This window comes from Nomia melanderi, chromosome 12 (genome assembly GCF_051020985.1).
Source record: "Nomia melanderi isolate GNS246 chromosome 12, iyNomMela1, whole genome shotgun sequence".
NCBI classification, from domain to species: Eukaryota; Metazoa; Arthropoda; class Insecta; order Hymenoptera; family Halictidae; genus Nomia; species Nomia melanderi.
The window spans coordinates 1,790,813-1,806,909 of record NC_135010.1 but is presented as its reverse complement, the minus strand read 5'-3'; the positions used below and the strand labels follow the sequence as shown (position 1 = coordinate 1,806,909).

The 16,097-nt window shown below is 29.6% G+C and overlaps 1 protein-coding gene across 4 annotated transcripts in view; it reads right to left on the bottom strand.

The window, feature by feature from the left end:
- spz3 (Spaetzle domain-containing protein 3) overlaps positions 1-16,097 on the bottom strand; it is a 54,392-nt gene that overhangs the window by 16,671 nt on the left and 21,624 nt on the right. For all 4 annotated transcript variants that reach the window (XM_031974574.2, XM_031974573.2, XM_031974572.2 and 1 more), the window contains exon 5: positions 12,674-12,905. In XM_031974574.2, coding sequence (XP_031830434.1) covers positions 12,674-12,905 — 232 coding nt within the window. The remainder of the gene's footprint in view (positions 1-12,673; positions 12,906-16,097) is intronic.

Genomic DNA, 16,097 nt, shown 5'->3' with positions numbered 1-16,097 from the left:
ATTTAAAAAGTTTTTTTAAAGTTTATAGGTGCATTAATGGAGTCCTTTAAATTTTAAACGACTTCACGATGGGCAGGAAATAGCTGATGATTATATTCAGATAATTATGTTAAATATAAATAATTAAATTATTTAATTCTGAAAATAAATATAAATAATTAATTTTCAGAATTACATAATCAAATCAATCATTTAGTTTTTAACCATTATGTAATTAATCATTGTGAAGAAACTCCTCTCGAAGTTAATTGATAAAAAGTATGTCAAATTTTCCTATCAATGGCAAAGGAATTAAATGAAATTAAAAAAAAAAATAAAAATGTAGTTTTCAGTTTTAATTTACTTTTTTGTTAAATAGAAAGGAATTTTTATTTATTCCTAACCGACAATTTCTAGCGCATAAAACAAGTTATCTGCAGGTAAAATAGCTTCTGGAGTAGCTTATATAGATAATCGTTTATTTTGACTTCTTCAGTGGCCCGCTACGGTCGAACGTTAACCTGTGCAACGCAGTCAACATCCGCCTCCTCAGGTATTTTATAGGCTTTGGGACAGACTTTTATATTCATAATATTCAATATATCTATAGGCTTTTTGTATCCATCATTGAATACTATAATGTGATATAAATCACATTTTTTAATAATTCTTGCTAATCGTATCTGAAGCTAATTTTAGGAGTGATTTTCCAAAATAACCACGCTGAAATTTTCGTTGTTCTTTCCTTTGAAAACGTTCAAATAACACTCTGATCAATCATTCCTATTTAATTCTTTGCGAATGGGACGTACTGATTCAGCAAATTTGCTTGTTAAAGAAGGACAGTGTTCGCCTGCGTTTCATTTCTTCTCAGTTTTCGCCTTTTACTACGAACACAATTTGAAGGATCAGTTTAACCTTGTGGTGAAATTTTATGTAAAACAAATCCTATGGCCTTTTTTTATTAATTTCTGTAATAAAATTAAGACTTAACCCATCTGCATCATACGGAAAAGTAGAAAATTGGTCCTTAGCAGCAAAAATGATTTTTATTGTATTCAAATAAAATTGGTTCAAAATGTATAGAAAATTAAAAACAAAGTAGCGTAAACAAAGAGTTCATAATTATGTTTAGCGCGATAAAGTTAATGCACGTATTCTAATTGTTTTGAATGTTTGCGAGTTTTCTTTGATGAATTTGTGTTAATGAATATTGGAAAATATTGACCAGTAAATCTTTATGCTAATGACGAACATGGTGTAACTGTTCATGTTCTTATTCGCATCCGCTCTAGTTATAATGCTCCAAAAAATGGTACGCATATCGTTTTGGTGATACAGACCAGGAAAAATCTACACGTAAATGCGCTAATGATGCAAATGAGTTAAGTACCCGGGTACGCGTCAGTGTGTATTTTTTCCTGTGAAGTCAATCACTAGATTACAAAGCAATGTACAGTTACAAAATCCAACACTTATGTTATTTTTATGTTTTCACTTTATGATGTGTTTCAATTGAAGTCTGAACTTGTTAGGAAATGGTTAACGCTACAACTACCGAGCAATTGGAGTGAGTTATTTCTAAGTTTTTATAAACATTAGAACGATATATTTCTCGGGACTTGATGAGACTCTTATTTTTGTATCTGTACAAATACACAAATTTATTTTATAATTTTTCGCAAAAGCCTTGTTATAATTTAAATACTTGCAAACTAAAAATTTTAAAATAGGTGTCAAATTGACCCGTCCGGTAGTTTTAGTGTTAAATTACGTAATACAAATGGATGTAGACAATGACACATTCTGTGACAATTTTGAAACATTATCGGACATCCCAGGTGATACTGACGTTAGCATTAGTGAATATGAAGATATAGCCGAAGAGGAGGACAGTTTTGGTGCACCAAGGAGGTTTCGCTTGATACAAATTCCTTGATACAGTGATTCGGATGAAGATGCTGATGTTGATATGGATTTACATTTATGCCAATTTCAAAAGAATATGTTTTCTTAATTTACTTGCCACGAAATAAAGTAATATTAATGTAATAACTATAAAATTGTACATACACTTTCTTAAATCGATTTATTTTCAGCGGACCGAAAAAGAATTAATTTTCACTAAATAATTCCATAAACGCGAGGTGTTTGACGTATTTAATACCCCGAATTGCCAGATGCTTAAGTGGTAATATTTATAGATTATTTTATAATATTTATCGATCATTTTTCATGCGATTTCTGACTAAAAGAATGCTACAAAAATATTCAACAGTGCTACAATGATAGTGAGATTCTAAACGAGTTAATTGGATTTATGAATCTGGATTTTATGTTAGAGCATTCACACACGTGAAACGCATTATCAAACCACCGAGCTGGTTGGATCGTTCTGGTGAAAATGCTGTTCCATTATTTCGTTCATTATTCCAATTTCTGTATTGAATATGTTTTATAATGATTTTAATACTAAAATTATTACACGTGTCAAAATAACCCATTCCTGATTTTTTTATTTTGCAATTATTAATAAGGTAACAAACGTTTCTCTGACAAATTATTAAAGAAATTGACTTATCAATACGCAAACTGAATTGAAAATCAATTGAAGTCCCGATAGATGTACTCTTGAAGTTTCTATAGAGGAATTTTAAAAAGTCAATTGAACTGTTCGGTAGTTTTAGTATTAAAATCCCAGTCTCTGAAAATATGTAAAAATAAATCGACGATTTGGAAAATTCAAACCGTTATATTCTCTTAAGATACTGATCTAATTATGCAGAAAATAGTTCTAGTGATAGTTATGGAACCCCGATATCCCGATAGAGACAACTGTGTAGAGTGGACGGTGAAAGGAACAATAATTCGCACAAAACAGATTCTAAGCTCGGTTCGACCGACATTGAACCGATTAAACGGTCTGCGCTGTTAACAGAACTCGATAGCTACGCGGTCTTTCGACATATTTGCATCCGCTATTTTCGATTCTGCGGATAGAATACCAAAATGTAGCACGAGGTCTGGGAAATGATGTTGCAATACACATTTCACTTGTGACATAATGATTGAAATGTAGATACTAATTAAATGGACATTTCTTCTGTTATATTAAAACTAAATTAAAATTAATGAAATTAAAAAGGAAGGGAAACGTATGTTGGATGTAAAAATTAATTCCACGATTTTTTACAATATATTTACTGTAGATTCAGTAAAAAAATCATAAGTCTTTTAATCCCCGAAATATTGATTATTTTTTATAATTATGTAATATCTTTGAAACAAGAAAGAAAAATCCTGAAAGAGTGCAGTAATATATAAATATAAAATGGATTCGTCATTGATTAAATGAAAGGTCATCAAATTAATTCTATAATATGCAAATACTGATTAAAAGTTTGGAATCCTATGTATATTGTGAATTTTGCTAATGTCTATGTTGCGGTTCAAATGAGTAATTAATTTATATTAGTAATAATCAGCTAATATTAATGATGATCGAATGAAAAGGTTAAACTGAATAATTTATAAGAATTTATCGCGTGAAGCGGTGATTATTATAAATTATAACTATCAACAGGAAATGTAATAATTTTCGATGCATTCAGTTCAAGACTCGCTAAAAGCGGAGAAATACCACGTCAGTAATTGTAAAGATTTATCAAAAAATAACCAAAACCAGTGTTGACACTAAAACTACGGAGCAGTTAAATTAATTTTTTGAAATTTCTCTATAGAAACTGGAAAGGTGCATGTATTGCGACTTTAATTGATTTTAAATTCAGTTTTCGTATTACTAAAGCAATTTCTTTAATAATTTCTCTGGGAAACATCTGTCATCTTTTTAATAACTGCAAAAAGAAGAAATCAATTCTCTGAAGAATAAATAAACGAAAAATCAGTAAATAAGTAAATATAAAAAAATCTAAATATTTTTAAGAATTATAATCAGTTGGACAACTTTAAAGCTAACATATATGTTTTAATAATAAATAATAAAATAATCATTAATTATTAATATTTACTGATAAATTAACTTATAATGTATTATTAATTACATTGATTTAATAATAATGGTTATTGTTAATATTAGTTGGTAATTATTAACACTAACTATCTTTGTTATGTAACTATTTATAGTTATAACATAATATATGTTAACATCTATGATAATTAACGTAATCGATAATATAGAAATTTGAGTTTGTCCTATGTGCACATTTTTACGCTAAGAACTTAGTTTTAATTATTATTATAAAGATCATATAGTTCCAAACAATTCATTAATTATTTTTATTTATTCGTTTATCTTCCTATCTCTATATATTTCTTCGTCTATGATAATTAGAAATATCCAAGAGTCAATTACAAATTTTAATTGTTAATTCATGATAATGGTTAAAAAATTTACATATCGATCATTTGAAAATATATCAGGTGTTGAAAAAATAAAATCACTTACTTAAAGCATCACTTACTTATAATTATATATAAAAACCTTCATTCATTAATTACTCGCCACAGATTTTAAAATCCTGTCTCCCATACTTTCGAAAAAATATCTCAAAATATACACAAACGTAGTCTTTCAAAATATATACAAATTAGTAAGAACGTTTTAAGGGAATTTTTATACTCAAGAACTCGGAATTCTGTGAAACAGTCGAAGCCGAAAAATTATCGAATTGGCTACTCAACACTTAATTGTTTCAGTCTTCCGTTCTATTCCAAAATATAAAAATTCCGATCCGAATAACTGGTAACAATATCGGTTTACATAAAAGTCAGGCCTGTTTCTCCTTGACTTTCTTTTCCCGCATAACAGTGGTCAACGGTTGAACAAGGACGCCGACCAAATTGCTTCCGAACCGGTAATTCGATCTTGTAGATCGATGTTACGCTTCGTCGTCGATAAATATGAATCGATGACGCATTACATCAATTTGGTACGTATAAAATACTTCTTAAAATTAACCATTACACTCGGTAAGCTGTACTTTAACCCTTTGCAACCGATTTATTTTCAATGTCGTTGGGTGTAAGCTTATATTTATTTTTAGGGAAGTGACTTAAAGTATTTTACAACGATAGAATTCAACGTTTTATATTTATTTTATTTATTATTATTGTTATAGTAAGATTCAACCTTTATAATCTTTTAAAGTGTGCTACTTTTTCAAATTTCCAACGTTCTGTAACGAATTTCTATTGTCACCTCCAGCATGACATACGAGTGCAAACGGTTAAATCAATTAGTAATAGCGGTAATACCGTCTTCACTCTTCACCTATTTTCCGCGCAAAAGTATTCGCAACACTAGACCTTCTTAATATGTTAATATGTGTTATTATGATTTGCATGCTACTGCGTGTAATTACGACTGGTCACGCACGATGATAAAGTGTGTACAACCCACAAGTATAGTACGTGTTCTTCTTTCCGACGTATACAAGTAAGCATGTTCTTCTTTCAGAGTTTTGAATACGAGACTATTGTACAGGGCGTTCAATTTTAAACTATTTATTGCAAGTTACTCAAATATTAAGTACTGTAGGAAAAAGTGTTTCAGACAAAAATTGAACAGCTTCGGGGGGAATATAATTTCACATGAATTTCACATGAATCGTTCTAAGCAGATGCATACTAGATACAAAGATATAAAAGATACTTATTATACTAATAAGTTCATTGTTAGTATTCTATTAAGTAAACATAAGCTTTAAAAAAAGTTTAACTTCTGAAATTTCATTAATCAAGATTTAATTCTCTTCATAGTTGTTATGGTTCTCATGATGACACTTCATGATTCATAGAAAAAATAATAATAAGTATATTCTTAATCTTTTATATACAATGTAAAAGATTTAAAAAATTAAATTTTATTGTGATTTTATATTTTACAATATATTATTGCAATATATTTGAAAACAATATTCTAATTAATTTTCAAAGTCGTATAATATTGCTTAAAGAGATAAAAGAACAGAGTTTGTGAATTACAGTTTGATAAATTGTACACTAAAAGCTTTCATTGATGTAAAGCATGTTACCCTTCACGTATAACCTTTCGCCGCATGTAAACTGCATGCTATGTGCGTACGTGCACGTAGAGTTTCACCCCGTCATATTAAAGTATGATAAAACTTACAAATGTTGAAACATTAAATATTTTCAATAATATTAGTAACGGTTATGTTCGAAACGGGATAACTAATTATATTAGGAATATTATATTTTTTGTTCATTTTCATGTGCTGTTTCAGAAATATTTGGTAGACTCTCCGAATTGAAATAATTTTACCAATTTATTAATAAAAATATTGTGCTGCAAAACGTTGGTAAAACTTTCCTATTGGACACAACTTATTTCTGGAAGCCTCGAATGATTATAACCACTCAAGTTGTCAAATATTATACTAATTATTTATTACTTTATTATTTAATTTGATTTAATACTCGGTTTTATTATCTATATTCATAGAAACATAATTGTGCAGGTAAATTCATACTTTTAACTTTGGAATTACCGTACCTGTGAAAATGGTCAATTTCAAATTTCTTATTTTGTAATTATTGATATTTTAAAAGTGTTAAATACCCGAAATGATTTTAAAATTAACACTAGAAACACCGAACAGTCAAATTCACTTCCTTTTATTCCTCCGAAGTTATTATACGAGCATATTTACTGAGATTTTCATTGACTTATATTTTAGTTTGTACATTACCAAATCAAGTTATTTACTCATTTCTCTGAGAAACGCTTGTATGTTCTCAATGATTGTAAAAGAAGAAATCAGGAATAGGTCATTTTTACTTGTGTCATAGCTTTAATGTTAAGTAAGTAGTGTTACTTGATACTATAATAAATATATATATGAAGAAACCGAAACGAATCTATTGTTACAATTTTCATAAGAACTACATATTAACTAGTTAATTACAATGACGAGTATGCACGTCATCTTAAAACGCAAAATCGTACTAATTGTTTCAATGATCAGTTTTTTATTTTTTCAGATAAGCGTGTAATTCTTCTTCGCTTCGTTATAGTTTTTCGTTAGAATATATTATAGATGTATTTGCTCTGCATTTGACGAGTATAGACTTTAGTATTAAATTTTATTGTGCACACAATGAGAAATTTTTCCAACTAAAGTCCACAGTTAACTGGTTAATCATATTAAAGTTAGGTAGTTCTAGCATACCCCCTTGCCTTATGATTTGTTTCTTAACTCTAATCGATACGACTACTTCGTCATTAATAATTTATTGGAAACAGAGAAAAATTGTAGATACATTCTGTCTATGTTTGCTCTTTGTTGTATATTTATTTACAAAAATAAACACAACACAGTTTGGAAAAACTAAGTGTATATTTAGTATATATTAAGGTAATTTACAAAAACTGAAACGGAACGCTGTTCGATGGTTGAGCGTTTACTACGAACTGCCGAGTGATGCGGAGAGAAAAAAAGGCGCTCAGCGCGTGCAATAACAATGGCTGTCTTTCTCAGGAAAAACAACTGACTACTGCGAGGGAGAGGACTGCACCAACGGATGTTTTGTAGCCATTGAAAATATATTTCATGCTCACTCTCAACACTCTTAAGTATAATAATTGATTGCAAAAGAATAATATTTACTATGAATTCGAATGAATCGAGTAATATTTATGTTGATTAAATCATGTTCACAATCTTCACCACGAGTCTGACATGTTATAAAACAAGGGGTTAAATAAAAGAGTCCATTAGATTCATTATATCTTTTGTCATATCGTACAATTAAAAACAAAATCTTCAAACATATTGAAATTGTAACGTTTGAAGTCAGTTTTTATGAAAATACTTGAGGGTTAGCAAAAGATATTGAACAGTTTGTTTAGACACATGAACTCCAACATGTGTGCCCAGTTTAAACCACAGAGCATTGGTCTGTTTCGTGACCTCAGTATGTCAGTGACACATAAAATTCGGTGGTTCACCGATCTGAAAAAATTCGGGAATAGAATGGCCAACACGGTCAGAGGGTTACCGTCTCAATGCCAATATACCGATTGACCTCAGCAGCGGCGTCGTGCTGGGAATTCTTTCCGAGACATATGTGCCCACAGCAGGAGAAATGAACAGCAATAATGGTAAAAGGGGACACGAGGGAAGCACCTGAGCAAGTGTAACCAAGGTGCATGCACCCAGCTGATCGTACATTTGCGAGATTCTAAGGAAGATACCCGGGGTCATGGGTGCTGTGGGGAAATGTCACGCCAGTGATATAGACTTTGAGTGTTTCTGTATTCACGACCGCGTTCGATCACCTTTCAAACGATTCTCGATCGTGTGCCATGGTCTTTCAAGCAGAGTTGGGCAAAATTTTATCCGGATAACTAATAAGAAATTTAAACAACGGATAAAATTGTTTTCGGTGCCAATGAGTAAATGGTCAATTTTCAAACACTTCCCAGTTCTTTTTTTAAGTATGAGAATTGAGTATTTCTGTCACCAATTATCATTGTATATCTTTAATTAATACTAGAACTACCGAACATTTAATACGATTGAGATGTAATCTCTATATACATTGTAACAGTAGATTATTTTCAGTTTTTTCGGATATTCATTATAGTATTCTAGTGAAACAATTTATTTTCAAAATCATTTTTACTGGTATGGTAGTTCTAGTGATAGTATTAAATTATGTCTAGCCTATTATTACTATTACAAGGACCGTAAATTGAGCTATTTTCCTAATATACGTACGTACGTGTTTGTTGCTTACTATTTTCTGAAATTTTTTTCTGTCGATTGCGTACATATATTGTTGGATATTTTTACTTATATATAGCCTTAATGTTTAAGAGCTCAAAACCAAATATAATGTTTTTTAACGAGGAATAGAGGAAGACCAAAAATGAAACAATAACCGAATGTCTACTTATATTTAAATATATACAGGGCGGCTCATTTTAATTTATAAATACAATTATTTTCGGAACCATTTGTATTCACAAAATGTCTCACATGCAACTTTTTCTATTTTGATGGATCTTTGACGTAGACAGGTCAACACTTTTTTTGTAGAGAATGAGCTACTGCATCTATAGATGCAAAAGAATTACATAATGGTACTTGAAAATAGTGACCTTCGTATCTGCTACAAGCCTACCTATAAACATACTAAGTGTACCGAATTACTATCCTCTCGGAATAAAAAATTTGCATTTGAGACATTTTTACACGACAAATAGTTTCGGAAATAATTGCATTTGTAGATTAAAACGAGACACTCTGTATATACTGCATTAAAAATAGATTCCAGCCGTTTTATGAAGGTTCATATTTTTGCTGAAAGCATTAGAAGAACGGAGTTTCAAGATCATAATCATTCAACATATTTATTGAAACTTCCTCAATGTAAACGAGATCTTGATACTGAGGGTCTAAGCTTGACGAAACCTGCTTGTGTATTCTATGATCGTAACGTGTATGCGAACAGCCCGGTATACTTTCTACTCACAATTCTTCCGTTCTAACAGCCTATGAGTCACGCTATTGTTACTCAGCATTTGTAAGAATTGCATGAACAAAACAGCATTAAAGAATCTACAGTGTCATGGCTGCGAACATTCGCAATTGCCTTTCGTACGTGCATACGAAAAATTTCGTCTGTGGATCATAAATCTGTAAAGAGTTTGCATAAATACTCACCGACAACACAAAATGTCTAAACATTTTCCATTTTTCAAAAATAAAGTTTGCTACAGTATGACTATATGTGACATCTTTTTTATAAAACTTTTTTCCATTCTAAAGTCTGTTTACGCTACATGTTGAGGCATGATGAAAGTAGAACAGTCAGAAAATTTTACTCAAAGTTTAAGAATAATGTTTTATAAAATGTTTGAAAAAATATTTCTAATATAACGACGATTAAATTAATTGACAGCAATTTTAATAAACCAAAGTTACGTATAGTTATATCTTAAAAATTACTTTGCAATTGTCATTATGTTTTCGTAAAGCTGTCTAGAAGGAAACTTTTAAGATACGAATTTTTTTTTCTTATATTGGATATTACGTATGTATTATTTAAGGGCTAAAATTGCTTAACTCTTTTTTGTATTTATAATTTCTTTTTTTATTCACAAGTTTGCAATTGCAATAATGGCTGAGATGATGAGCAACAATAATTTATTCTCTTCTTGTTGAATAATTGCATTTTTTATTTAGAATTTAAAGATTGAAAATGTATGAAAGTATTGGGTTCGGATTGATTACAGAACTAAATGCTATAGTTGTAGATGTATTATAAAATTGAAGTCGTGAATTCCAAAACAGCAAAATCCACTTTTCCGCGTTATCTAAAAGAGTTATCAATTTAAATTTTTTTGTCTTACTCAGATCTAGTTAATAATATTAAAAATGTACACGTAAAATGTATGTGTGACCAATACTTGCATCAAGAATCAATAAAATAAATAATAAATGAATTAACGAAGATGAAAAGGAAGATTGATTTTCTCAAAATGTCGATTGGTTGACTTATGCTGTTTTAGAATTCATGGCTTCAATTGTGTCTGGTTGCAGAATGATGCAAGACGAGAATGTTTCCAGGCACTAAATCGAAGTTCAATAAGAAAGTTTAATGGGGCAGGATAAACATTCGATATTTATTACTTGAGTTTTCGAATTACCAAACCTAAATGAAGGATAAAATTTAATAACAAAGTTTATGAGGTGTATTCATTAGCAGTATACTGTTTAATTTAACTTAATTGAATCGTTTGTGATCCGAAGTGTATTCGGTTATTCACTTTGAAGCTTGCATCGAGTTATTTATTTCAATCATACTGTAACACGGCACTTTAATTATTTATTTAAGATCATTTGGGGAGCATCGAAGTACTACGTTTATATGATACAATTATGATATTACAGATGGTTATAGAAACATTTATTAAAATGATTAGATATTGGAGTTAAACTAAATTTCTCCAGTTTGACTCGACATAAAATCGCAAAGGGTTAAATACCTAAAATAAGAATATTTAATTTCAATTAATTTAAAATTATCATCTTGGTAAATGCGAGTATTAATAGAAGTCAGTATTTAAAAAGTACAGAAAATGCATGTATGAGAAGAGTAAATTAATAACGTGCATTTGTGTTAAAAAGAGTTAGCGAATTTCCTGTAATAACCAAATAGTGAATTTGAAAAATTATTCGATACTAAATACATTTTACAATAAGTAATTGTTCTTTTCAGACATTTTAATACTGCAAAAATAAACTTAATGAATGCGCACAATGAAGTGCTAAAATTGGTCAAAGATAAAATATTCGATATACACCGTTCTTATATGAACTTATAAGTGTTCTTCATATCAATAGATAAGATGAAAGGAGATGAACATCCAAATATGGAAAACATATGCAGATTGTACGCCAGTTAGCTACACACTTTTACAAAGTGTTTAACCTTAAGAAGTTTTGCCTTTCAATATAAGTTATGGACACTTTCGTTCAACTTCTTGTTCTTCGTTCACGATAATAGCATAGTTGAAACTTAAGTTCGTTACAAACAAAACTGAAAACAAGTTTTTTAAGTTTTACTAATCACGATTGTGTTACTTCCATTTCTTTATTTTAACCACTTTACTCTACAAACGATGACAAATCTGTTTTCTGTGGACGTCGAGAAAAATGCACCAGCAATTTATGAATTCATATTCTTTTAGGCCAGATGACGGCGATTCTTTTATTATCTTTCATATAACGTAGAGGGAAAAGATATAATTAATTTTAGAAGTAATTTACGAAATAAATGAAATCGTCGAATTTAATGTAGTTTCAAATAATGATTTGGTAACATAAATATGAAATATAGTAACAAACGTACTTGTTCATAATCTTCTCTAATTACAATTAAGGGAAGAAATTTGAGTGTAATTGCTAATTGTGTATCTTCGTTGCTATTACTTATTACATCCATTTGTGATATATTCTTCTGACATTGTAAATAATTTGATGAAATAAGTATAACTATTATTCAAAAATAAATTACATTACGTAGTAGTGTAGAATAAATCTATTGCTATTAAAATTTAAACTTACTTCCTTATCTTTTATGACTTAAATACTGTTTGGAATGAATTAAAAATGTTAAAAATGTAACGTCTAGAAGTCTTGCAATTCTTCTATAAACTAGATCACAATATTTACTTATGAATACATCGATTAATGTAAAAAGTGAAAAAATATGAAATTAATTGAGAAAAATCATTCCTTTATAAACATTTTTTTATGAGGCATACGTCCTTTGAATTTTGTTCTCTACTACTCTATATTTCATGTCTTATGCCTCATGTCTCTCGCGATAGTCGCATAATTTAATTTATAATCATTTCACAGTTGTTATTTAAATTGCATGGATAAATTTAAATAATATTGTCATTAATCACATTATACAAATTATGACAAATCTGTGCTATTTCCAAATAATTTTATAATAGCTTGATATTACTTTTATTATATAGGTACTATATGATTTAAGTATATATAAGTATTAAAAAGGTACTGCGAAAGTAATTACGAAATAAAATAGTTCCCACAGGTGTTTTTCCAAAATTGGAGTAAACAAAATACATGTTAATCATTGTGGGATCACTTTAGAATCTAAAAGTTTTACTCACCGGTATTTGCACGAATGTACCATTGTTCAGTTGAGGGTAAGAGTATAATGGCACTACGGGAACTGAACCATTTTTCAAAAAAATTGGGCCTTGGATGGGCGTGACATGAGCGTCTTTCGGTATGTCTTGATCGTCGTCGTCGTAGTAGTCCTCGAAGTCGTCGTCATAATCCAGAACAGCGTGGACCGATGTTTTGGTACCTGGACCACCTTCACCGCTAACCCTCGTGTACCTTTGATAAAAAGTTTCATTTCACAATTTATATTTCAATTAACCACCAACTAAACATTTCAAATGAAATAAAAGTTTCATTTCACAATTTATAGATCTGTCAGCAAATATACATTTTAATCAATTTATTCTTATTTTTATACATAAATTATAGAAACAACAAATTTGTTAACTTGTTCAATTCATGAACAGTTTTAGTCGACTAAATTTTATACAATCGTGCGTATCACGAGTGTATGAAGTCCACAGCCTTTTTATAATTCAACGAGTCGAAGTATTCTGAGCACGATAATCAGCGTGAATACTTCTCAGCAACTGTTCGAACATTTTCGAGAAATTCTTTGCAAAAAATTCGATCGATCTCGGATGAAAGTAGTTCCCTCAATTTGACGCATTTCGCATTATAACGAAAAAGCTGATGTTACGTAATAATGAAATGCAATTAAGGCACATGAAATAACTCAAAAGCAATATGAAGAAAATAAACCTAAAAACATGGAACACGGGAATCAGACCAGGGTAAAGGTACATTAAACAAGGGCATTTACCAGTAATTACGTGTGACATATATTCTTTGCTTTTAGTAAAAAATTTTTCAATGTAAGTGGTATTATACATTTGTATGTAGAATGCGCGTCTTAAATAATATAAGTGACAGATGCAGCATCATGTAGGTATATACAAGGTTTCTTATAATATGTGGAACATGTTTTGGAATGTCACTTTTTCTTTATCAATTGGACACTTAATAGTATAATATGGTAATTGCAAATATAGAGAAGGCTTTAAGGTAAAAACACCAGTAATCGACCTGGTATCAGTAGTTGACCATTTTTCAGGAAAATGTAAAAAATGAAGTTGTTAAAAATAATAATCTTTCGATAACTCTGAAGCACTTTTACCTGAATTAAATTGCTTATCATAAAAACTAACAATTTCTTTCATTGAGGTTGGTTTCATGCCTTCAATTTCCAGCATGGAATTAATTTTTTTTCATTTGCATTTGTCTTTTTACTTGTAATTTGTCATAATCGTTGCAAATAAACGATATTACAGTAATCACCTTTAGTGTGTTTGGTTTTACTATAAGTGGTTAACTAGGAACTAATATATGGTCACTTACTAATTTTCTCATGTTAAAGGATGATCAACTTCTAACGCAAGTATTGAATTTTTAAAAAATGTCTATAAAATTTCGACAATATAGCTATTTCAAAACAATTCACTTTGTTACATAATGTAAGAAATTCAAACAGCATTTTCACACATAGAGTCTCTCTATTTAATAAAGGAACGAGCGTTTACTATTATCCACGCAGAAAATTTTTCTTAATTGATCAACTATTGGTGCTTTTAGCCTACTTCGTGGATTTTATTGTTCTTGATTTATGTTGTCAAAATCAGCAATCGGAATTGATATAATTAAATACTACTTATGACCAAAAAATACTTCACTGACTTAAAAAATAAAAGCGCAACCATATTATATAGAGCTAAAATCCTGAAGTTACTCTGCTTTGACTCATTGTTCCGTTGTTAAAATTATTCAAAATAAAAATTATATGAGACATTCACAATTCCTACGGAAAAAGGTATGAAAATATATTTTTCTTTGTTTAACCATTTGCACTGTTATATCGAGTCTTATTCGATATCAAATGATCGAAGGATTATTCATGAATTTACTGAAGGATCACGTAACATTCACAAGTTGTGTCCTTTAATTAGTAAGTATTGATGCTCGTCTGATTGTCACGTAAAATCCTTACTATTGAAAACATATTCGTTAATTAAAAACAACGTTAGATTTAAGGTTTCGAATAATATTCGCAGTCAATCCTTTTCCTATTACAGGTATATATTAAATGAGAAACCAACACTTTCAAACTCGTTTCAGACCGTCACTGATACGTCTTATTTCATCATATGTTGTTTTGTTTTCTGTTTTTTGTACGCATGTACAATTTTCCAAAAACCCTTTGAAATAAAGTATGTACATATTTTATAGAAGATTGAATTCACATTTGAACACATTAAAATTGAATTAACCATAAGGACTTATTATAGATTTTGGTACGTAGTAGTTCTATTTTCGAAACGAATTTGCTTCCGCACAAAAATATCTCTTCCTAATTGTATCATCAATCATAGGACATCATATATACCATTTAACACTAGAATTACGTATCAGTCAAACTGACTGGTTTCAATTTCTTTGTTTCGCAATTATTCATATCTTAAAAGCATTAAATACTCGAAATGATTTTGAAAATAAATGGTTTCACTTGAATACTATAACGAATATCTGAAAATAATCTATTGTTACAATTTTATACGGATTACATATGAATCATGTTAAATGCTCGGCAGTCCTAGTATTAATATGTCATAATGCAATATAAAAATTGTTTACTTTGAAAAGAAAATGCTATTGACTTATGATACAATTCAATAGTAATTAATTGATGTACCAAAATGAGGTAGTAATAATTTAAGAAATGTTATTCATTGTTAATTGTCTCGTTAATTGCATTGCCGATTGCCCAGTTATATTCATCTTCAATATTCTTTTGCGCTAATAAAATTATCGATTGTTTTAAATAGCAACTTTTACATCCAATTTAATTTACTAAACGAACCCTTCAAGTGTGCTCCACATATAATGCGAGACCTTGTAGATCGATGATATAATTACTGAGCGAGTATCCATAACCGAATATGTCAGATACTCATCAAATATTCATTCGGAATGCATGGCACGCAAAAAAGAAACCGTTCAACTGATCGTTACGTAAATAATTGTGCAGACAATTAACATGACTGCGTGAACCACTTTCGCTGTATAAGGAATTTCCTACTGTTTCTTTATGGTGGAAACATTTATGTGCATCTTCTGCAGTATCACGCATAGATAATTGCAATGAGTTAACTATTATATTATTATAAAATTGACTACTGATTTTACCACAGAAATTTAATTTTTACCCTAAACAGTATCATTTTAATTGTTACGGTAACAAAAAGAAACCATAACCAAATAATGATGATTTTTACAGGAGTTTCTTTAATCTTTTCAAAATTCTTTAGATACAGATATCTAATGTAAATAGATACAGGCATAATTTTATAGGATTTAAGAGTCGGTTATAAACATTTTTAAAATTTTATTTCATAGTAATAAACTTTTAAATCA